Genomic DNA, 22,158 nt, shown 5'->3' with positions numbered 1-22,158 from the left:
CCCGATGCATCCAAACATCGCCACCTTCCTTTCAGCATGCCTATGCTGCGCTCCACTACTGACCGCGCACGGGCATGTGCTGTATTGAAGTGGGCTTCCTAGGCTGTGTGAGTGTGCGCAATCGGAGTGAGAAGCCATTGGGAACCCTGTTTTACGCAGGAAATCCTCTTTCACATTTCGCTGTTCCTGGGCACTGTATGGAAATGTAATACATTTCGGACATAGAGGGATAATACTGCGAAGAACATCGGGCAAAATTCTGCTTAAAGATGACTGAGATATACCCAACTGGTCTCCAATTTCTCGTTGGAACGTTCCTGTAGCTAGGAACCCAAGAACAGACAAAACCTGAACCTGAACGGGTATGGCCTGGTTGCATCAGGTGCGTCTCTGTAGATGAGGGCCCATTTGGGCACAAAGCTCTAACAGAGCCGTTCTTGGCAAGCGGTACCTGCTTATCAGCCATACATCATCCTTCGTGATCACGAAAAACCCTTTCTCTCCTTATTGCGCGGTTGGCAATATCCTCTAACAACGCCAATGCAGCCATATCTCCTACTGAAAACTAAGTCACTATCAGGCTTTTTATAGGCTATAGATTGAGCGAAATGTTTTATACGCGTTTTTGTCCTAAGGACAGTGCTGTGGACTGATATTTCTGCTATTTCAATTATTCAAATTGTTTAATTGATTTTATTGAGCGAAATGTTAATTTGGCTTTACACCATTAGCCCTAATGGTGACGATGATGATGATGAAACTGCGTGTCGGCGCTTAGAGAGTTCCGAATTCCTGCAGTACTCCAGTATTGCCACAAGGAAATATACTTACGCGAAATAGAACCTGACGTAGAGATACGTCCTTTTCCACGTCAAAGATATTTTTTATAAATCTGTACTTTGACGTGGATTTGATCGCACAAACACTCCAAGATCAAATCTGTGCGTAAGTACGTTTTATAAATAAGGGCCCTTGGGTCTTTCCCGTAGTGATGAGTGACTGTCACACTGGCCAAATTCCCAGTCATATTTATACCCCAGTGAAACAGGAAGTCATGGTTGACCACTTAAGAGTTCCTAATCAAACAGTTGAACTTAAAAATGTAAAACAAAATTGGAAATGTATTTTAGGTAGATTTTAATTAATTTTTCTAGGGGTGCCAATAATTGTGGCACACATGTTTCAGAAAAATATTTATTTAATGTTAAAAAAAAAAAAAAAAAAAAAAAATGTATCTTTCAATAATTTTACTTTAATGAAAAGGTAAGATTTTTGTGAATATTTTGAGTGAAAGACCAAGAGGATAAACAGCAAAGACATTATTTTCATAGCCTGTTTTGCTCATATTCACTAAGGGTGCCAATAATTCTGGAGGGCACTGTAACTTGGATTTCCCCCCACCCTCAGAACTGCTCAGCACACCTCACTGAAACAGAAGGATGTGTTGACATACTACTGTATGGGCGAAATCATATCTGTGAAGTCACATGGTCAAGATGAATTACAGTCGTAGGAGTTCTAGCAGAGATTTGCCAAAGTATGACACAAGGTGGCATAATGGTGTTGGAGTGAAAAATCAAATAGGTATGGCCTTAAACATCTGTAAAGAGTTAGGAAAAGGCCAAAGACATATTGTTCTTCCTCAAACCCAATATCTTGCAGTTACTCTTACCTTTGTACATTTTTATCATGCTTAGACAACCACTGAGCCACATGCAACTAGTATACACACTGTGCAACCAGATGCCTATACAACCTCTCCACAACTGAAACAGTCAAGCTAGCTGGAATGGATATGAATCATACATCAGGACCACCTTCATTTCAATACAGCAATAGAGTGATTTAAACTTAAAGGCAGTGATTCTACAAGAAAAAAAAAAGTTCATCAGGGTTACCTATATGGTTTAATGGAAGGCTAAATGGTTTGAAACTGACAGAACTAAACATAGAAGCACCCATCTCGAGTCACAATGTAATAGGCACCTAGATATTCGTTCATGGTTCTTCAAGCACATTTGAATGCCATTAGAATATCATTCTAAATGCTTGTAGTGGTCATGGCTTGGAAGTCCTACATTTCATAACCTTCTCAGCTAAACAGTTAACCATTATGAACCTACAAGGATAAACGGCTCAAACTCTGAAGGATTACCATCTGAAAGGGTGCCCAACAATATTGGAGATGGAGACCCAAAACCTCCCTCCCCCACCGACCCCTTGAGGCATTTCCTAGTGGAGGTGATCCCTTATTGCATAGCAATTTGACAAGTAAAATGGCCTACTGGCAAAACAGAACAAACACTATTAGAAGTGAAAGCTAATGCAGTTTTAAATATTTGCATTAGCAATGAATAAACCAATAAGGATTCCAATAAATGAGCTTGGCCATAGTCAAAAAGAAGCAGACACCAAATATTATAAAGCAAAGACATTTATTGAAGCTGCATTTCAAGGAACATCTAGAAACAAGAAAAGGCAGTTAATACATGAGAACACTTGTATCTTCTTGCAACCTCTCAATTAAGTTCATTGACACAGGGCTTACCTTCATTCAAACACTGCATTCTCCAAGCCTAAAATCAGGAAGAGCCAAGAAAAAAGGTAAACAGCACGTCCATCAACAATAAAGCTATTAAAAGAGTACTTCAGAAAAACATACCTTTAGCCCTTAGTCTGAGCAAGACCCAAGTTGAATTTGCCTGAAGCAATTCCATGAGGAGAACTATAGCCACCCCACAACAGTGCTCTAGTGTCTGGAGAGGTTTTGGGAAATTGACCTGGTTGCCGACTGCTCTGGACTGGCTTACTTGGATATGATGGCCCATGAATTCTGTCAGACTGAGACGTAACCTCAGGCCTTGAGCCACTCTGGACTGGCTTAGGAGCTGTTGGTTTCATGGTGCCACCAGCGTGTTGGGCCACAGAACTGGCTAGACATCTAATCCGGGAGGGCTGGTAGTTACCCTGGTCTGGAGGTCTGCTTGTTTTGCTCAGACTTAGCATATGGACACACTGAAGGAGTGCCAGCTCTGGACTGGATTAGGAGCAGCTGCTGGTTTCCTGGTGCCATCAGTGTGTTGGGCCGCGGAGCTTTGTGTAAATCGAGTCTGGGAGGGCTGGTAGTTACCCTGTGCTGGTCTGGAGGTCTGCTTGTTTTGATCACGCTTAGCATATGGACACAGTGAAGGAGAGTGCCAGCTCTGGACTGGATTAGCAGCAGCTGCTGGTTTCCTGGTGCCATCAGTGTGTTGGGCCTCAGAGCTTTGTGTAAATCTAGTCTGGGAGGGCTGGTAGTTACCCTGTGCTGGTCTGGAGGTCTGCTTGTTTTGATCACGCTTAGCATATGGACACACTGAAGGAGAGTGCCAGCTCTGGACTGGATTAGCAGCAGCTGCTGGTTTCCTGGTGCCATCAGTGTGTTGGGCCTCAGAGCTTTGTGTAAATCTAGTCTGGGAGTGCTGGTAGTTACCCTGTGCTGGTCTGGAGGTCTGCTTGTTTTGATCACGCTTAGCATATGGACACACTGAAGGAGAGTGCCAGCTCTGGACTGGATTAGCAGCAGCTGCTGGTTTCCTGGTGCCATCAGTGTGTTGGGCCTCAGAGCTTTGTGTAAATCTAGTCTGGGAGTGCTGGTAGTTACCCTGTGCTGGTCTGGAGGTCTGCTTGTTTTGATCACGCTTAGCATATGGACACACTGAAGGAGAGTGCCAGCTCTGGACTGGATTAGCAGCAGCTGCTGGTTTCCTGGTGCCATCAGTGTGTTGGGCCTCAGAGCTTTGTGTAAATCTAGTCTGGGAGGGCTGGTAGTTACCCTGTGCTGGTCTGGAGGTCTGCTTGTTTTGATCACGCTTAGCATATGGACACACTGAAGGAGAGTGCCAGCTCTGGACTGGATTAGCAGCAGCTGCTGGTTTCCTGGTGCCATCAGTGTGTTGGGCCTCAGAGCTTTGTGTAAATCTAGTCTGGGAGTGCTGGTAGTTACCCTGTGCTGGTCTGGAGGTCTGCTTGTTTTGATCACGCTTAGCATATGGACACACTGAAGGAGAGTGCCAGCTCTGGACTGGATTAGCAGCAGCTGCTGGTTTCCTGGTGCCATCAGTGTGTTGGGCCGCAGAGCTTTGTGTAAATCTAGTCTGGGAGGGCTGGTAGTTACCCTGTGCTGGTCTGGAGGTCTGCTTGTTTTGATCACGCTTAGCATATGGACACACTGAAGGAGAGTGCCAGCTCTGGACTGGATTAGCAGCAGCTGCTGGTTTCCTGGTGCCATCAGTGTGTTGGGCCGCGGAGCTTTGTGTAAATCTAGTCTGGGAGTGCTGGTAGTTACCCTGTGCTGGTCTGGAGGTTTGCCCGTTTTGCTCAGGTTCAGCATATTGATGACCACTAGACACCGATGGAGACTGCCAGTTCTGACTGCCAGGGTTGGAACTTCTCTGGGCTGGCTTGGCTGGAGATGCTTGTTCCTGGGTACTCCCCACTGGTCTAGATACAGCTTGTGGTTTCCAGTTACCCATGGATGACGGGTAGTTGCTCTGTACAGGGTGGTATGTAGTCTGCGGAGACCCAGAGGTTTGCTGGTAGCTCTGGTATCCAGTCCTTCGGCTGGGTCCTACCTGGGATGGCCGATACCTGCTCTGAACAGGGGAAGACGCAGTCTGGGCTGGCCTGGAGGGAGAGAACAGTTCGGACCTGCCCCCTGACATTTGGAAAGATCCTGCATGTGTGGCCTGTGAACTGCCAACAGCTGCACTAGAGTAGGAAGTCCCACTCTGGCTAGGTCTTACTTGAGATGGCTTACTTGCACCAAAATAACTACTGCTGAAAGCACCCCCTTTAGTCATGGAATCAGAGTGCCTGCTGTAGTCTGTCTGGTAGTTCCTCTGCATGGGTTTGCTTCCGGTGGGAGCGGTTTGGGAAGGAAACAGAGGCTTGGGTCTATGTTGAACAGCCTTGTCCACAGGCCCCAAAGAGGATCCACTCTGAAATGATGTGTAGGGTCCACTGTATCCAGATTGAGAACTGCCAAGAGCTGCACTAGAGTAGGAAGTCCCACTGTGGCTAGGTCTTACTTGAGCAGTCCCTGCCTCGTATGGCTCATCTACACCAGAACTGGCAAAGTACTGGTCATATGTACCGCTGCCTCCTTTTGTGGAGCCAGGGGAGGCCGAATGCCACCCTAAATAAAAGATTACACATGTTAGTTGGGATGAAAGCCAAAAGGCAAGACAAAAGTTTCCACTTAACAGATGAAATGAAGAGAAAGGGCTTACCATTTGCAATGCTGCCATTATGGAAAGCAATGACAAGAACCAGCAAAGCCAGCCTGAAAAACAAAGCAAAGCATCAACAGACAAGTTGGCAGTATTGGAAAGTGCACAGCATTCACAAAGACACAGCCCATAAAAACATACCAAAGTTGTATTCTAGTGAAACAACACATCCTGCATGGGTTCTGCTGGCCAATTCAGCGCTATGGCTAACGAGACCCAAAAAGAAAAAAAAAAAAACAGAGAATCTAACGATGAAGCAGTGGTGGAGGCAGCTCTTATATGGGAAGCAATTTGTATCAACCAATCACAGACTGATCATTAAATCCACATCAGCTGCTCATGAAGCCAACAGCGGATGCGCTACTTGTTGGGGTGTTTTTTCCACAAGATAATGATTAGTACTTGAGTATTTCCTTCTTTCTAGAAAAGAAAACCAGACTCTAGTTTTTTTAACTGAAATATAGAATTCAAAATAGTAAACGATTGTCAGCATGATTATGACAAATGTCTACTTATTCATAACACCTTACATTTTTAAACCTTTTCAAGTTATTTTGAGTTACTTTATTCTGTTCCTTTAACTTTCCTAACAAGAAAATTATACTTCTTGTGAACACAGGCAAACATCTGTTCACATTTGCTTCCATTGTGTAGTTTTCTTCAGTGTATAGAGGGTATATTCATGATTTATGCTTAACTCTTTTGGGGAAGAAATAACTTGATTGCCCCCCACCCTCACAGCTGCTCAGCACACAGCTCAGTTAGTCAAAATATTATTAGATTGTCAGTATGTGTGCTGTCAGGGTGTCAGTAATATGCACTGTCTCTTTAAGAGCCTTTTGTTCATCAATAGGTTTCAATGTGATAGAAAAGCCTCATATACTTCTGATAACTCCTCCTCCAATCACTACGCTGAAGAGGGTGCTTAGTTCCGTTTATTGACTGGAAGTAGGATGTAACTACAAGAAATATAACAACTTCAATACATCAACAAAAATGAATATGAAATGATATTTCAGTACTAAGTGTGTCAAGGCTGTTCAATTTCTAACGTGCACATCAAACTGACGACAACAGATTATCACATCCAATTTAGACTAATTAGAGGTTTGACAAAATATGACTCTAGGAGGCATAATAAACATGTTTCATTGAAGGAGGAAGATTATTCAAATTGTTTAATTGATTTTATTGAGCGAAATATTAATTTGGCCTTTCACCATTAGCCCTAATGGTGACGGTGTTGGTGACGATGATGAAACTGCGTGTCGGCGCTCAAAGAGTTCCGAATTCCTGCAGTACTCCAGTATTGCCACATGGAAATATACTTACGCGAAATAGAACCTGACGTAGAGATACGTCCTTTTCCATGTCAAAGATGTCTTTTATAAATCTGTACTTTGACGTGGATTTGATCGCACAAACACTCCAAGATCAAATCTGTGCGTAAGTACGTTTTATAAATAAGGGCCCTTGGATCTTTCCCATAGTGATGAGTGACTATGGGAATTTGGCCAGTGTGGAAGTCATACCCCAGTGAAACAGGAAGTCATGGTTGACCACTTAAGAGTTCCTAATCAAACAGGTGAACTTAAAAATGTAAAACAAAATTGGAAATGTATTTCAGGTAGATTTTAATTATAAGATTTTCTAGGGGTGCCAATAATTGTGGCACACGTTTGAGAAAAATATGTATTTAATGTAAAAAAAAATGTTCTCTTTCAATAATTTTACTTTAATGAAAAGGTAAGATTTTTGTGAATATTTTGAGTGAAAGACCAAGAAGATACACAGCAGACATTTTTTTTCATAGCCTGTTTTGCTCATATTCACTAAGGGTGCCAATAATTCTGGAGGGCACTAACTTGATTTCCCCACACCCTCAGATCTGCTCATCACACCTCACTGAAACAGAAGGATGTGTTGACATACTACTGTATGGGCAAAATCATATCTGAAGTCACACGGTCAAGATGAATTACAGTCGTAGGAGTTCTAGCAAAGATTTGCCAAAGTATGACAAGGTGGCATAATGAAGGCGTTGGAGTAAAAGATCAAATAGATATGGCCTTTAACATCTGTAAAGAGTTAGGAAAAGGCCAGATATATTGTTCTTCAAACCCAATATCTTGCTTGTATTCAAGTTACTCATACATTCGTACGTTTTTATCATGCTTAGACAACCACATGCAACTAGTATACACACTGTACAACCTCTCCACAACTGAAAAAAAAATGTCAAGCTAGCTGGAATGGATATGAATCATACATCAGGACCACCTTCATTTCAATACGGCAATAGAGAGTGATTTAAACTTAAAGGCAGTGATTCTACAAGAAAAAAAAAAAGTTAATCAGGGTTACCTATATGGTTTAATGCAGAGGTCTTCAACCGGGGGTCCGCGACCCCCAGGGGGTCCGCGGAGGTACTGCAGGGGGTCCGCCAAATTATTTCATCTGAAGCATTTTTTCCCTCTTCCAAAAATGTAAAACGTCCAATAGGCTACATAAACATAAACAGAACGTAAAATGGCTTTTTATTCGTTAAAAATAATACATAGGCTACCCATGAGTCTTCACGCGATCATTTGATCACCATGGCAACATAGGCCTATGCACTTTTAGCTATCTGGTGCCAAAACAAGTTACCTGCCTCAATCGTTTTGTAATTTCTCTGAACAAAAGCTCCACGTCAGACACCACTGATGGCGGTTCAGGTTACCTACCTTCAGAGGATGCCAACACCCCTTCCATGAACAGCCAAAACGGGAGAAGACACGTAAATATTCAGAGAATTATCTGAAGTTTGCCTTCACCTACAAGGAGACCGATGGTGACGAATTACCAGTGTGCGTGGTTTGCTCTTCCGTGCTATTAAACGAAACTATGAAACCATCAAAGCTGCAACGACACTTAAAGACAACCCATGCTCACTTCAAATATTTTTTTTATACATATTTCCTGTTTAAAATCTTTCGAGGGCCAGCAGACCTTGATGAGACAATCAGCCAAAGTGTGCGAGCTAGCTTTAAAAGCCTCTTATCAAGTTGCATTACGTTTCACTCAGACCAAACAGCCATACATAATTGCGGAAAGTTTAATATTGCCAGCAGCTATATGTGCAAAACAATGTTTGGGAAGGATGAGTACGTAAAAAAACTGAAAAGCATCACAATGCTATTGATGAATTGGCAGCTGATGTGAGGGCACTACTAGTCGCAAAACTCCCAAAGGCAGATTATTTTGCACTAAAATTAGTTGAATCCACCGATGTGTCAAACGACGCTCAGCTTTTAGCTTTTTTGTGATTTGTCGACCAAAATGAGATGCAGGAGGAATTTCTATTCTGTAAGCAGCTGCCTGGACGTAAAACAAGTTCAGAGATTTTCAAAGTGATCGACAATTATTTTCCGTGAACATGATATAGCCTGGCCAAAATGTGTCGCGATGTGCACAGACGGTGCAAGAGCCATGTATGACGCACTGCATGCTTCATAGGGAGAATTTTGTTGCCAAAGACATGAGTGATGAATTCTCAAACATCAGATCTCTCACTAGGTATGAGATATTTCATCCATACTTAAGCTTCTCAAGCTACTCAATTCTTTGTCCCTCCCTAATTTAATACAGAGTGATGGCTAACTGTAAGGTAGAAAACATTTCAATAATAAACAGAATAAATTGAAACGAGTTGTGTGTCACAGATGATTTGCAATTATGTTCAAACATATGTAGGGGAGTGTGTGTGTGTGTGTGTGAGTGACAGACACTTAGTTCCAAATAAAATATATGAATATCAGGCCCAAATTTGGGGCGGCGGGGGTGGGGGTCCCTGCTCAGTGTCTTTCAGCCAAGGGGTCCTTGGGCTGAAAAAGGTTGAAGACCCCTGGTTTAATGGAAGGCTAAATGGTTTGAAACTGACAGAACTAAACATAGAAGCACCCATCTCGAGTCACAATGTAATAGGCACCTAGATATTGTTCATGGTTCTTCAAGCAAATTTGAACGCCATTAGAATATCATTCTAAATGCTTGTAGTGGTCATGGTTTGGAAGTCCTACATATTTCATAATCTTCTCAGCTAAACAGTTAACCATTATGAACCTACAAGGATAAACGGCTCAAACTCTGAAGGATTACCATCTGAAAGGGTGCCCAACAATATTGGAGATGGAGACCCAAAACCTCCCTCGCCCACTGACCCCTCGAGGCATTTCCTAGTGGAGGTGATCCCTTATTGCATAGCAATTTGACAAGTAACATGGCCTACTGGAAAAACAGAACAAACACTATTAGAAGTGAAAGCTAATGCAGTTTTAAATACTTGCATTAGCAATGAATGAACCAATAAGGGTTCCAATAAATGAGCTTGGCCATAGTCAAAAAGGAGCAGAGACACCAAATATTATAAAGCAGATATTTATTGAAGCTGCATTTCAAGGAACATCTAGAAACAAGAAAAGGCACAGTTAATACATGAGAACACTTGTATCTTCTTGCGACCTCTCAATTAAGTTCATTGACACAGGGCTTATCTTCATTCAAACACTGCATTCTCCAAACCTAAAATCAGGAAGAACCAAGAAGGTAAACAGCACATCCATCAACAGTAAAGCTATTAAAAGAGTACTTCAGACAAACATACCTTTAGCCCCTAGTCTGAGCATGACCTTGTTGACTGCTCTGGACTGGATATGATGGCCCATGAATTCTGTCAGACTGAGACATAACCTCAGGCCTTGAGCCACTCTGGACTGGCTTAGGAGCTGTTGGTTTCCTGGTGCCACCAGCGTGGTGGGCCACAGAACTGGCTGGAAATCTAGTCTGGGAGTGCTGGTAGTTACCCTGTGCTGGTCTGGAGGTCTGCCTGTTTTGCTCAGGCTTAGCATATGGAGACACTGAAGGAGAGCGCCATCTCTGGACTGGCTTAGCAGCAGCTGGTTTCCTGGTGCCATCACTGTGTTGGGCCTCAGAGCTTTGTGTAAATCTAGTCTGGGAGTGCTGGTAGTTACCCTGTGCTGGTCTGGAGGGCTGCCTGTTTTGCTCTGGCTTAGCATATGGAGACACTGAAGGAGAGCGCCATCTCTGGACTGGCTTAGCAGCAGCTGGTTTCCTGGTGCCATCACTGTGTTGGGCCTCAGAGCTTTGTGTAAATCTAGTCTGGGAGTGCTGGTAGTTACCCTGTGCTGGTCTGGAGGTTTGCCCGTTTTGCTCAGGTTCAGCATATGGATGACCACTAGACACCGATGGAGACTGCCAGTTCTGACTGCCAGGGTTGGAACTCCTCTGGGCTGGCTTGGCTGGAGATGCTTGTTCTTGGGTACTCCCCACTGGTCTAGATACAGCTTGTGGTTTCCAGTTGCCCATGGATGACCGGTAGGTGCTCTGTACAGGGTGGTATGTAGTATGCGGCGACCCAGAGGTTTGCTGGTAGCGCTGGTATCCAGTCCTTCGGCTGGGTCCTACCTGGGATGGCCGATACCTGCTCTGAACAGGGGAAGACGCAGTCTGGGCTGGCCTGAAGGGAGAGAACAGTTCGGACCTGCCCCCTGACATTTGGAAAGATCCTGCATGTGTGGCCTGTGAACTGCCAACAGCTGCACTAGAGTAGGAAGTCCCACTGTGGCTAGGTCTTACTTGAGCAGTCCCGGCCTCGTATGGCTCATCTACACCAGAACTGCCAAAGTACAGGTCATATGTACCTCTGCCTCCTTTTGTGGAGCCAGGGAAGGCTGAATGCCACCCTAAATAAAGGATTACACATGTTAGTTGGGATGAAGGCCAAAGGCAAGACAAAGTTTCCACTTAACAGATGAAGAGGAGAAAGGGCTTACCATTTGCAATGCTGCCATTATGGAAAGCAATGACAAGAACCAGCAAAGCCAGCCTGAAAAACAAAGCAAAGCATCAACAGACAAGTTGGCAGTATTGGAAAGTGCACAGCATTCACAAAGACACAGCACATAAAAACATACCAAAGTTGTATTCTAGTGAAACAACACATCCTGCATGGGTTCTGCTGGCCAATTCAGCACTATGGCTAACGAGACCCAAAAAAGAAAAACAAACCCAGAGAATCTAACGATGAAGCAGTGGTGGAGGCTGCTCTTATATGGGAAGCAATTTGTATCAACCAATCACAGACTGATCATTAAATCCACATCAGCTGCTCATGAAGCCAACAGCGGATGCGCTACTTGTTGGGGTGTTTTTTCCACAAGATAATGATTGGTACTTGAGTATTTCCTTCTTTCTAGAAAAGAAAACCAGACTCTAGTTTTTTTAAATGAAAGGAATTCAAAATAGTAAACGATTGTCAGCATGATTGATAGGTGAAAATTCACCCTAGTTACCTCAGGACTCCAGAGCTGCATATAAGTATATTTATTAGACAAACAACAATTGCAATCGGGCTCACTCCCAGCACAAGGCTGACAGTGAAGCCATGATAAACACATCACACAAGGTTTATATAGACAGAAGTTGAGCGTTCAGCAGGGAAAACCACGTGGTGGATTTCTGACGTCCGAGGCAAGGATGGAAGTTTTGCAAGGTCGGAAGATGCACAGTTCGAACCTTCTTATCACTTCTGGTCTAAACATGCTCTTGTACAAATGCAGACTAAGTGGCACCTAATATTCTAAGTTACACACACGCAGAAACACAGAAAAGCCATGTTCCTGCTTACATAAGTACATGATTCATATAAGGTAATTAATAATACAAGGCACTTGATTATTATATTCTTAAGTCATTAACAGTGTTTGGAAATGATCTCCATCAATGATTATGACAAATGTCTACTTATTCATAACACCTTCAATTTTTAAACCTTTTCAAGTTATGTTGAGTTACTTCATTCTCTTCCTTTAACTTTCCTAACAAGAGAATTATACTTCGTGTGAACACAGGCAAACATCTGTTCAGATTTGCTTCCATTGTGCAGTTTTCTTCAGTGTATAGAGGGTCTACCTCCATTCTTATTTATTATTTTGCTCATACTGGTACTATCTGTCCTTGTATTGTTGTTCTGTGTTGTCTTGTTGTTCTATTTGTGATGCTATAGCCTGCATGGAGAATACCAAAAAAAAATCCTAGTATCTGTATACATGGCGAAATAAAGTTGAATTGAATTGAATTGTATATTCATGATTTATGCTTAACTCTTTTGGGGAACAAATAACTTGATTGCCCCCCACCCTCACAGCTGCTCAGCACACAGCTACGTTAGTCAAAATATTATTAGATTGTCAGTATGTGTGCTGTCAGGGTGTAAGTAATATGCACTGTCTCTTTAAGAGCCTTTCGTTCATCAATGACAAAGACGTGATAGAAAAGCCTCATATACTTCTGATAACTCCTCCTCCAATCACTACGCTGAAGAAGGTGCTTAGTTCCGTTTATTGACTGGAAGTAGGATGTAAATACAAGAAATATAAGAAACATAACAACTTCAATACATCAACAAAAATGTATATGAAATGATATTTCAGTACTAAGTGTGTCAAGGCTGTTCAATTTCTAACGTACACATCAAACTGACGACAACAGATTATCACATCCAATTTAGACTGTAATTACAGGTTTGACTAAATATGACTCTAGGAGGCATAATAAACATGTTTCATTGAAGGAGAAAGATGATTCAAATAGTTTAAATGATTTTATTGAGCGAAACATTAATTTGGCCTTTCACCATTAGCCCTAATGGTGAAGGTGTTGGTGACGATGACGAAACTGCGTGTCGGCGCTCAAAGAGTTCCGAATTCCTGCAGTACTCCAGTATTGCCACAAGGAAATATACTTACGCAAAATAGAACCTGACGTAGAGATACATCCTTTTCCATGTCAAAGATGTCTTTTATAAATCTGTACTTTGACGTGGATTTGATCGCACAAACACTCCAAGATCAAATCTGTGCGTAAGTACGTTTTATAAATAAGGGCCCTTGGGTCTTTCCCATAGTGATGAGTGACTATGGGAATTTGGCCAGTGTGGAAGTCATACCCCAGTGAAACAGGAAGTCATGGTTGACCACTTAAGAGTTCCTAATCAAACAGGTGAACTTAAAAATGTAAAACAAAATTGGAAATGTATTTCAGGTAGATTTTAATTATAAGATTTTCTAGGGGTGCCAATAATTGTGGCACACGTTTGAGAAAAATATGTATTTAATGTAAAAAAAAAATGTTCTTTCAATAATTTAACTTTAATGAAAAGGTAAGATTTTTGTGAATATTTTGAGTGAAAGACCAAGAAGATACACAGCAGACATTTTTTTTCATAGCCTGTTTTGCTCATATTCACTAAGGGTGCCAATAATTCTGGAGGGCACTAACTTGATTTCCCCACACCCTCAGAGCTGCTCAGCACACCTCACTGAAACAGAAGGATGTGTTGACATACTACTGTATGGGCAAAATCATATCTGTGAAGTCACACGGTCAAGATGAATTAGTCGTAGGAGTTCTAGCAAAGATTTGCCAAAGTATGACAAGGTGGCATAATGAAGGCGTTGGAGTAAAAGATCAAATAGATATGGCCTTTAACATCTGTAAAGAGTTAGGAAAAGGCCAGACATATTGTTCTTCAAACCCAATATCTTGCTTGTATTCAAGTTACTCATACATTCGTTTGTTTTTATCATGCTTAGACAACCACTGAGCCACATGCAACTAGTATACACACTGTACAACTAGATGCCTATACAACCTCTACACAACTGAAAAAAATGTCAAGCTAGCTGGAATGGATATGAATCATACATCAGGACCACCTTCATTTCAATACGGCAATAGAGAGTGATTTAAACTTAAAGGCAGTGATTCTACAAGAAAAAATTGTTAATCAGGGTTACCTATATGGTTTAATGGAAGGCTAAATGGTTTGAAACTGACAGAACTAAACATAGAAGCACCCATCTCGAGTCACAATGTAATAGGCACCTAGATATTGTTCATGGTTCTTCAAGCAAATTTGAACGCCATTAGAATATCATTCTAAACGCTTGTAGTGGTCATGGTTGGAAGTCCTACATATTTCATAATCTTCTCAGCTAAGTTAACCATTATGAACCTACAAGGATAAACGGCTCAAACTCTGAAGGATTACCATCTGAAAGGGTGCCCAACAGTATTGGAGATGGAGACCCAAAACCTCCCTCGCCCACTGACCCCTCGAGGCATTTCCTAGTGGAGGTGATCCCTTATTGCATAGCAATTTGACAAGCAAAATGGCCTACTGGCAAAACAGAACAAACACTATTAGAAGTGAAAGCTAATGCAGTTTTAAATACTTGCATTAGCAATGCATGAACCAATAAAGGTTCCAAAGGAGCTTGGCCATAGTCAAAAAGGAGCAGAGACACCAAATATTATAAAGCAGACATTTATTGAAGCTGCATTTCAAGGAACATCTAGAAACAAGAAAAGGCACAGTTAATACATGAGAACACTTGTATCTTCTTGCGACCTCTCAATTAAAGTTCATTGACACAGGGCTTACCTTCATTCAAACACTGCATTCTCCAAACCTAAAATCAGGAAGAACCAAGAAGGTAAACAGCACGTCCATCAACAGTAAAGCTATTAAAAGAGTACTTCAGACAAACATACCTTTAGCCCCTAGTCTGAGCATGACCTTGTTGACTGCTCTGGACTGGATATGATGGCCCATGAATTCTGTCAGACTGAGACGTAACCTCAGGCCTTGAGCCACTCTGGACTGGCTTAGGAGCTGTTGGTTTCCTGGTGCCACCAGCGTGTTGGGCCACAGAACTGGCTGGAAATCTAGTCTGGGAGTGCTGGTAGTTACCCTGTGCTGGTCTGGAGGTCTGCCTGTTTTGCTCAGGCTTAGCATGTGGAGACATTGAAGGAGAGCGCCATCTCTGGAGTGGCTTAGCAGCAGCTGCTGTTGGTTTCCTGGTGCCATCACTGTGTTGGGCCTCAGGGCTTTGTGTAAATCTAGTCTGGGAGTGCTGGTAGTTACCCTGTGCTGGTCTGGAGGTCTGCCTGTTTTGCTCAGGCTTAGCATATGGAGACACTGAAGGAGAGCGCCATCTCTGGACTGGCTTAGCAGCAGCTGGTTTCCTGGTGCCATCACTGTGTTGGGCCTCAGAGCTTTGTGTAAATCTAGTCTGGGAGTGCTGGTAGTTACCCTGTGCTGGTCTGGAGGTTTGCCCATTTTGCTCAGGTTCAGCATATGGATGACCACTAGACACCGATGGAGACTGCCAGTTCTGACTGCCAGGGTTGGAACTCCTCTGGGCTGGCTTGGCTGGAGATGCTTGTTCTTGGGTACTCCCCACTGGTCTAGATACAGCTTGTGGTTTCCAGTTGCCCATGGATGACCAGTAGGTGCTCTGTACAGGGTGGTATGTAGTATGCGGCGACCCAGAGGTTTGCTGGTAGCTCTGGTATCCAGTCCTTCGGCTGGGTCCTACCTGGGATGGCCGATACCTGCTCTGAACAGGGGAAGACGCAGTCTGGGCTGGCCTGAAGGGAGAGAACAGTTCGGACCTGCCCCCTGACATTTGGAAAGATCCTGCATGTGTGGCCTGTGAACTGCCAACAGCTGCACTAGAGTAGGAAGTCCCACTGTGGCTAGGTCTTACTTGAGCAGTCCCGGCCTCGTATGGCTCATCTACACCAGAGCTGCCAAAGTACAGGTCATATGTACCTCTGCCTCCTTTTGTGGAGCCAGGGAAGGCCGAATGCCACCCTAAATAAAGGATTACACAGGTTAGTTGCAGTGGTGGAGGAAGTACTGAAGTTTAGTACTTAAGTAAAAGTACAAGTACCCAAGAAGAAAAAAGTAAAAGTAAAAGTAAAAGTACTACATCAACAATCCTACTTAAGTTAGTCAAAAGTACTTACTTTTAAATTTACTTTAAGTATTAAAAGTAAAAGTACTCATGCAATGGGTTGTCTCAATGTCTAGGCTGTGCCATTTTGATAAAGAAATAGCTACTGGTAATAGATGCCTCTACAGATGTCACTACTAGTAATAATTATAAGCAAAAACATTTGTTAATTGGAAAGGTTGGTGTACTTATTGTGCCTACCATCTGTAATACTGTTCACAATTCTGCGGATGACAAGTTATCTACCAGGGATTATTTGCAAAGTTAATACCATTAAGCCCAACCAATACAGTCTTTGATTTAATTGTAAACGTGTAAAAAAGGGAAACATTGAACATGAAAAACAAATGTAATTGTAAAACTGGACAGAACAAGGCACGCTAGCCTGACATAGCTAACCTACCAGCTTTATCTTACCACTACGTTAAATATATAATGAAGATCCAATCATGTTTTTTGATGCTATTGCTGTATGTCAACATGCATTTCGCTAGATAACATTATAATATCATGTCAGTAAACGAATTAAATACATATATCAATATTCAAAAGTCAGGGATAGCAATCACTCTGCTTACCTCGATATGCTACTTTAAATTTGAGGGCGAATTATTGAAGGCTAGCAACTCCTTTTTTTGAGGGAGACAGGAAACGCATTGAAACCTCCAGGAGTCATTATTGGGGCCTTTGAACTCGAACATATCCTTTAAATAGGGCCAAGGGTGGCTCATATCAGAGGGTTCAGTTCAGGCCGACTCTGGATCCATGTTGAATAGGCAGTAGTCAGGCTGAATGTTCAACTATAACAGGCAAAGCTACCGCTAGTGCTGCTGCCAAACGCGCACTCTGATATCATTGGAGTTGATAGAGCCACCTGATTGGTTTAAACTTCCAAAACAGCAACGCAATCCATAGTTTTGTGTAGGCAACATTTTGGCGAAACTATGTTCATAAAATGTAACGAGTAACAGCACATATTGTAGAAATGTAGCGGAGTAAAAGTATAGATAATAGCTAAAAAATCTAATGGAGTAAAAGTAAAAAGTATGCACTATTATTTTTTACTTAAGTACATTTTTACGTATCTGTACTTTACTTAAGTACAGTAACGAAGTAAAAATACTTCGTTACATTCCACCATAGTTGGGATGAAAGCCAAAGGCAAGACAAAGTTTCCACTTAACAGATGAAATGAAGAGAAAGGGCTTACCATTTGCAATGCTGCCATTATGGAAAGCAATGACAAGAACCAGCAAAGCCAGCCTGAAAAACAAAGCAAAGCATCAGACAAGTTGGCAGTATTGGAAAGTGCACAGCATTCACAAAGACACAGCCCATAAAAACATACCAAAGTTGTATTCTAGTGAAACCACACATCCTGCATGGGTTCTACTGGCCAATTCAGCGCTATGGCTAACGAGACCACACACAAAAAAAAAAAAAAAAAAAACAGAGAATGTAACGATGAAGCAGTGGTGGAGGCAGCTCTTATATGGGAAGCAATTTGTATCAACCAATCACAGACTGATCATTAAATCCACATCAGCTGCTCATGAAGCCAACAGCGGATGCGCTACTTGTTGGGGTGTTTTTTCCACAAGATAATGATTGGTACTTGAGTATTTCCTTCTTTCTAGAAAAGAAAACCAGACTCTAGTTTTTTTAACTGAAATATAGAATTCAAAATAGTAAACGATTGTCAGCATGATTATGACAAATGTCTACTTATTCATAACACCTTACATTTTTAAACCTTTTCAAGTTATTTTGAGTTACTTTATTCTGTTCCTTTAACTTTCCTAACAAGAAAATTATACTTCTTGTGAACACAGGCAAACATCTGTTCACATTTGCTTCCATTGTGTAGTTTTCTTCAGTGTATAGAGGGTATATTCATGATTTATGCTTAACTCTTTTGGGGAAGAAATAACTTGATTGCCCCCCACCCTCACAGCTGCTCAGCACACAGCTCAGTTAGTCAAAATATTATTAGATTGTCAGTATGTGTGCTGTCAGGGTGTCAGTAATATGCACTGTCTCTTTAAGAGCCTTTTGTTCATCAATAGGTTTCAATGTGATAGAAAAGCCTCATATACTTCTGATAACTCCTCCTCCAATCACTACGCTGAAGAGGGTGCTTAGTTCCGTTTATTGACTGGAAGTAGGATGTAACTACAAGAAATATAACAACTTCAATACATCAACAAAAATGAATATGAAATGATATTTCAGTACTAAGTGTGTCAAGGCTGTTCAATTTCTAACGTGCACATCAAACTGACGACAACAGATTATCACATCCAATTTAGACTAATTAGAGGTTTGACAAAATATGACTCTAGGAGGCATAATAAACATGTTTCATTGAAGGAGGAAGATTATTCAAATTGTTTAATTGATTTTATTGAGCGAAATATTAATTTGGCCTTTCACCATTAGCCCTAATGGTGACGGTGTTGGTGACGATGATGAAACTGCGTGTCGGCGCTCAAAGAGTTCCGAATTCCTGCAGTACTCCAGTATTGCCACATGGAAATATACTTACGCGAAATGGAAAAGGACGTATCTCTACGTCAGGTTCTATGTCAAAGATGTCTTTTATAAATCTGTACTTTGACGTGGATTTGATCGCACAAACACTCCAAGATCAAATCTGTGCGTAAGTACGTTTTATAAATAAGGGCCCTTGGATCTTTCCCATAGTGATGAGTGACTATGGGAATTTGGCCAGTGTGGAAGTCATACCCCAGTGAAACAGGAAGTCATGGTTGACCACTTAAGAGTTCCTAATCAAACAGGTGAACTTAAAAATGTAAAACAAAATTGGAAATGTATTTCAGGTAGATTTTAATTATAAGATTTTCTAGGGGTGCCAATAATTGTGGCACACGTTTGAGAAAAATATGTATTTAATGTAAAAAAAAATGTTCTCTTTCAATAATTTTACTTTAATGAAAAGGTAAGATTTTTGTGAATATTTTGAGTGAAAGACCAAGAAGATACACAGCAGACATTTTTTTTCATAGCCTGTTTTGCTCATATTCACTAAGGGTGCCAATAATTCTGGAGGGCACTAACTTGATTTCCCCACACCCTCAGATCTGCTCATCACACCTCACTGAAACAGAAGGATGTGTTGACATACTACTGTATGGGCAAAATCATATCTGAAGTCACACGGTCAAGATGAATTACAGTCGTAGGAGTTCTAGCAAAGATTTGCCAAAGTATGACAAGGTGGCATAATGAAGGCGTTGGAGTAAAAGATCAAATAGATATGGCCTTTAACATCTGTAAAGAGTTAGGAAAAGGCCAGATATATTGTTCTTCAAACCCAATATCTTGCTTGTATTCAAGTTACTCATACATTCGTACGTTTTTATCATGCTTAGACAACCACATGCAACTAGTATACACACTGTACAACCTCTCCACAACTGAAAAAAAAATGTCAAGCTAGCTGGAATGGATATGAATCATACATCAGGACCACCTTCATTTCAATACGGCAATAGAGAGTGATTTAAACTTAAAGGCAGTGATTCTACAAGAAAAAATAGTTAATCAGGGTTACCTATATGGTTTAACGGAAGGCTAAATGGTTTGAAACTGACAGAACTAAACATAGAAGCACCCATCTCGAGTCACAATGTAATAGGCACCTAGATATTGTTCATGGTTCTTCAAGCAAATTTGAACGCCATTAGAATATCATTCTAAACGCTTGTAGTGGTCATGGTTTGGAAGTCCTACATATTTCATAATCTTCTCAGCTAAGTTAACCATTATGAACCTACAAGGATAAACGGCTCAAACTCTGAAGGATTACCATCTGAAAGGGTGCCCAACAATATTGGAGATGGAGACCCAAAACCTCCCTCGCCCACTGACCCCTCGAGGCATTTCCTAGTGGAGGTGATCCCTTATTGCATAGCAATTTGACAAGTAACATGGCCTACTGGAAAAACAGAACAAACACTATTAGAAGTGAAAGCTAACGCAGTTTTAAATACTTGCATTAGCAATGCATGAACCAATAAGGGTTCCAATAAATGAGCTTGGCCATAGTCAAAAAGGAGCAGAGACACCAAATATTATAAAGCAGACATTTATTGAAGCTGCATTTCAAGGAACATCTAGAAACAAGAAAAGGCACAGTTAATACATGAGAACACTTGTATCTTCTTGCAACCTCTCAATTAAAGTTCATTGACACAGGGCTTATCTTCATTTAAACACTACATTCTCCAAACCTAAAATCAGGAAGAACCAAGAAGGTAAACAGCACGTCCATCAACAGTAAAGCTATTAAAAGAGTACTTCAGACAAACATACCTTTAGCCCCTAGTCTGAGCATGACCTTGTTGACTGCTCTGGACTGGATATGATGGCCCATGAATTCTGTCAGACTGAGACGTAACCTCAGGCCTTGAGCCACTCTGGACTGGCTTAGGAGCTGTTGGTTTCCTGGTGCCACCAGCGTGGTGGGCCACAGAACTGGCTGGAAATCTAGCCTGGGAGTGCTGGTAGTTACCCTGTGCTGGTCTGGAGGTCTGCCTGTTTTGCTCAGGCTTAGCATATGGAGACACTGAAGGAGAGCGCCATCTCTGGAGTGGCTTAGCAGCAGCAGCTGCTGGTTTCCTGGTGCCATCACTGTGTTGGGCCTCAGGGCTTTGTGTAAATCTAGTCTGGGAGTGCTGGTAGTTACCCTGTGCTGGTCTGGAGGTCTGCCTGTTTTGCTCAGGCTTAGCATATGGAGACACTGAAGGAGAGCGCCATCTCTGGACTGGCTTAGCAGCAGCAGCTGCTGGTTTCCTGGTGCCATCACTGTGTTGGGCCTCAGAGCTTTGTGTAAATCGAGTCTGGGAGTGCTGGTAGTTACCCTGTGCTGGTCTGGAGGTTTGCCCATTTTGCTCAGGTTCAGCATATGGATGACCACTAGACACCGATGGAGACTGCCAGTTCTGACTGCCAGGGTTGGAACTCCTCTGGGCTGGCTTGGCTGGAGATGCTTGTTCTTGGGTACTCCCCACTGGTCTAGATACAGCTTGTGGTTTCCAGTTGCCCATGGATGACCGGTAGGTGCTCTGTACAGGGTGGTATGTAGTATGCGGCGACCCAGAGGTTTGCTGGTAGCTCTGGTATCCAGTCCTTCGGCTGGGTCCTACCTGGGATGGCCGATACCTGCTCCAAACAGGGGAAGACGCAGTCTGGGCTGGCCTGAAGGGAGAGAACAGTTCGGACCTGCCCCCTGACATTTGGAAAGATCCTGCATGTGTGGCCTGTGAACTGCCAACAGCTGCACTAGAGTAGTAAGTCCCACTCTGGCTAGGTCTTACTTGAGCAGTCCCTGCCTCGTATGGCTCATCTACACCAGAACTGCCAAAGTACAGGTCATATGTACCTCTGCCTCCTTTTGTGGAGCCAGGGAAGGCTGAATGCCACCCTAAATAAAGGATTACACATGTTAGTTGGGATGAAGGCCAAAGGCAAGACAAAGTTTCCACTTAACAGATGAAGAGGAGAAAGGGCTTACCATTTGCAATGCTGCCATTATGGAAAGCAATGACAAGAACCAGCAAAGCCAGCCTGAAAAACAAAGCAAAGCATCAACAGACAAGTTGGCAGTATTGGAAAGTGCACAGCATTCACAAAGACACAGCCCATAAAAACATACCAAAGTTGTATTCTAGTGAAACAACACATCCTGCATGGGTTCTGCTGGCCAATTCAGCACTATGGCTAACGAGACCCAAAAAAGAAAAACAAACCCAGAGAATCTAACGATGAAGCAGTGGTGGAGGCAGCTCTTATATGGGAAGCAATTTGTATCAACCAATCACAGACTGATCATTAAATCAACATCAGCTGCTGACAAAGCCAACAGCGGATGCGCTACTTGTTGGGGTGTTTTTTCCACAAGATAATGATTGGTACTTGAGTATTTCCTTCTATCTAGAAAAGAAAACCAGACTCTAGTTTTTTTAAATGAAAGGAATTCAAAATAGTAAACGATTGTCAGCATG

The 22,158-nt window shown here is 42.2% G+C and overlaps 3 protein-coding genes across 14 annotated transcripts; all 3 read right to left on the bottom strand.

Moving 5' to 3' along the window:
* Positions 1 to 2,416: 2,416 nt before the first annotated feature.
* LOC105904892 (paternally-expressed gene 3 protein-like) lies at positions 2,417 to 5,529 on the bottom strand. The gene is made up of 6 exons (XM_031570823.2): positions 5,412 to 5,529; positions 5,271 to 5,323; positions 5,020 to 5,176; positions 2,663 to 4,734; positions 2,549 to 2,576; positions 2,417 to 2,462 (listed from the first exon to the last, which is right to left on the bottom strand). The coding sequence occupies exons 1-4, from the start codon at positions 5,438 to 5,440 to the stop codon at positions 3,000 to 3,002; spliced, it is 1,974 nt and encodes a 657-aa protein (XP_031426683.1). The 5' UTR covers positions 5,441 to 5,529; the 3' UTR covers positions 2,417 to 2,462; positions 2,549 to 2,576; positions 2,663 to 2,999.
* Positions 5,530 to 9,673: 4,144 nt separating this feature from the next.
* On the bottom strand, positions 9,674 to 11,338 carry LOC105893715 (filaggrin-2-like). 6 transcript variants are annotated; one of them, XM_031570824.1, is made up of 5 exons: positions 11,246 to 11,338; positions 11,105 to 11,157; positions 9,916 to 11,014; positions 9,806 to 9,833; positions 9,674 to 9,717 (listed from the first exon to the last, which is right to left on the bottom strand). In XM_031570824.1, the coding sequence occupies exons 1-3, from the start codon at positions 11,272 to 11,274 to the stop codon at positions 9,918 to 9,920; spliced, it is 1,179 nt and encodes a 392-aa protein (XP_031426684.1). In that variant the 5' UTR covers positions 11,275 to 11,338; the 3' UTR covers positions 9,674 to 9,717; positions 9,806 to 9,833; positions 9,916 to 9,917. The 6 variants fall into 6 exon arrangements, with proteins under 6 accessions (XP_031426684.1, XP_042564236.1, XP_031426685.1 ...); XM_042708302.1 differs by having other exon boundaries at positions 9,674 to 9,833; XM_031570825.2 differs by lacking the exon at positions 9,806 to 9,833.
* A 3,304-nt stretch (positions 11,339 to 14,642) lies between these two features.
* On the bottom strand, positions 14,643 to 21,902 carry LOC116221028 (filaggrin-2-like). Of its 7 annotated transcripts, none has more exons than XM_031569995.1 (6): positions 21,810 to 21,902; positions 21,669 to 21,721; positions 20,647 to 21,578; positions 14,886 to 15,238; positions 14,776 to 14,803; positions 14,643 to 14,686 (listed from the first exon to the last, which is right to left on the bottom strand). In XM_031569995.1, the coding sequence occupies exons 1-4, from the start codon at positions 21,836 to 21,838 to the stop codon at positions 14,888 to 14,890; spliced, it is 1,365 nt and encodes a 454-aa protein (XP_031425855.1). In that variant the 5' UTR covers positions 21,839 to 21,902; the 3' UTR covers positions 14,643 to 14,686; positions 14,776 to 14,803; positions 14,886 to 14,887. The 7 variants fall into 7 exon arrangements, with proteins under 7 accessions (XP_031425855.1, XP_031425854.1, XP_031425859.1 ...); XM_031569994.1 differs by having other exon boundaries at positions 14,886 to 15,329; positions 20,738 to 21,578; XM_031569999.2 differs by lacking the exons at positions 20,647 to 21,578; positions 21,669 to 21,721; positions 21,810 to 21,902 and adding exons at positions 15,304 to 15,990; positions 17,343 to 17,395; positions 17,481 to 17,574 and having other exon boundaries at positions 14,886 to 15,129.
* Positions 21,903 to 22,158: the final 256 nt, after the last annotated feature.

Source organism: Clupea harengus, chromosome 7, assembly GCF_900700415.2.
Source record: "Clupea harengus chromosome 7, Ch_v2.0.2, whole genome shotgun sequence".
NCBI lineage: Eukaryota > Metazoa > Chordata > Actinopteri > Clupeiformes > Clupeidae > Clupea > Clupea harengus.
The sequence above is the reverse complement of the archived record's forward strand: the minus strand, read 5'-3'. Positions and strand labels throughout refer to the sequence as shown.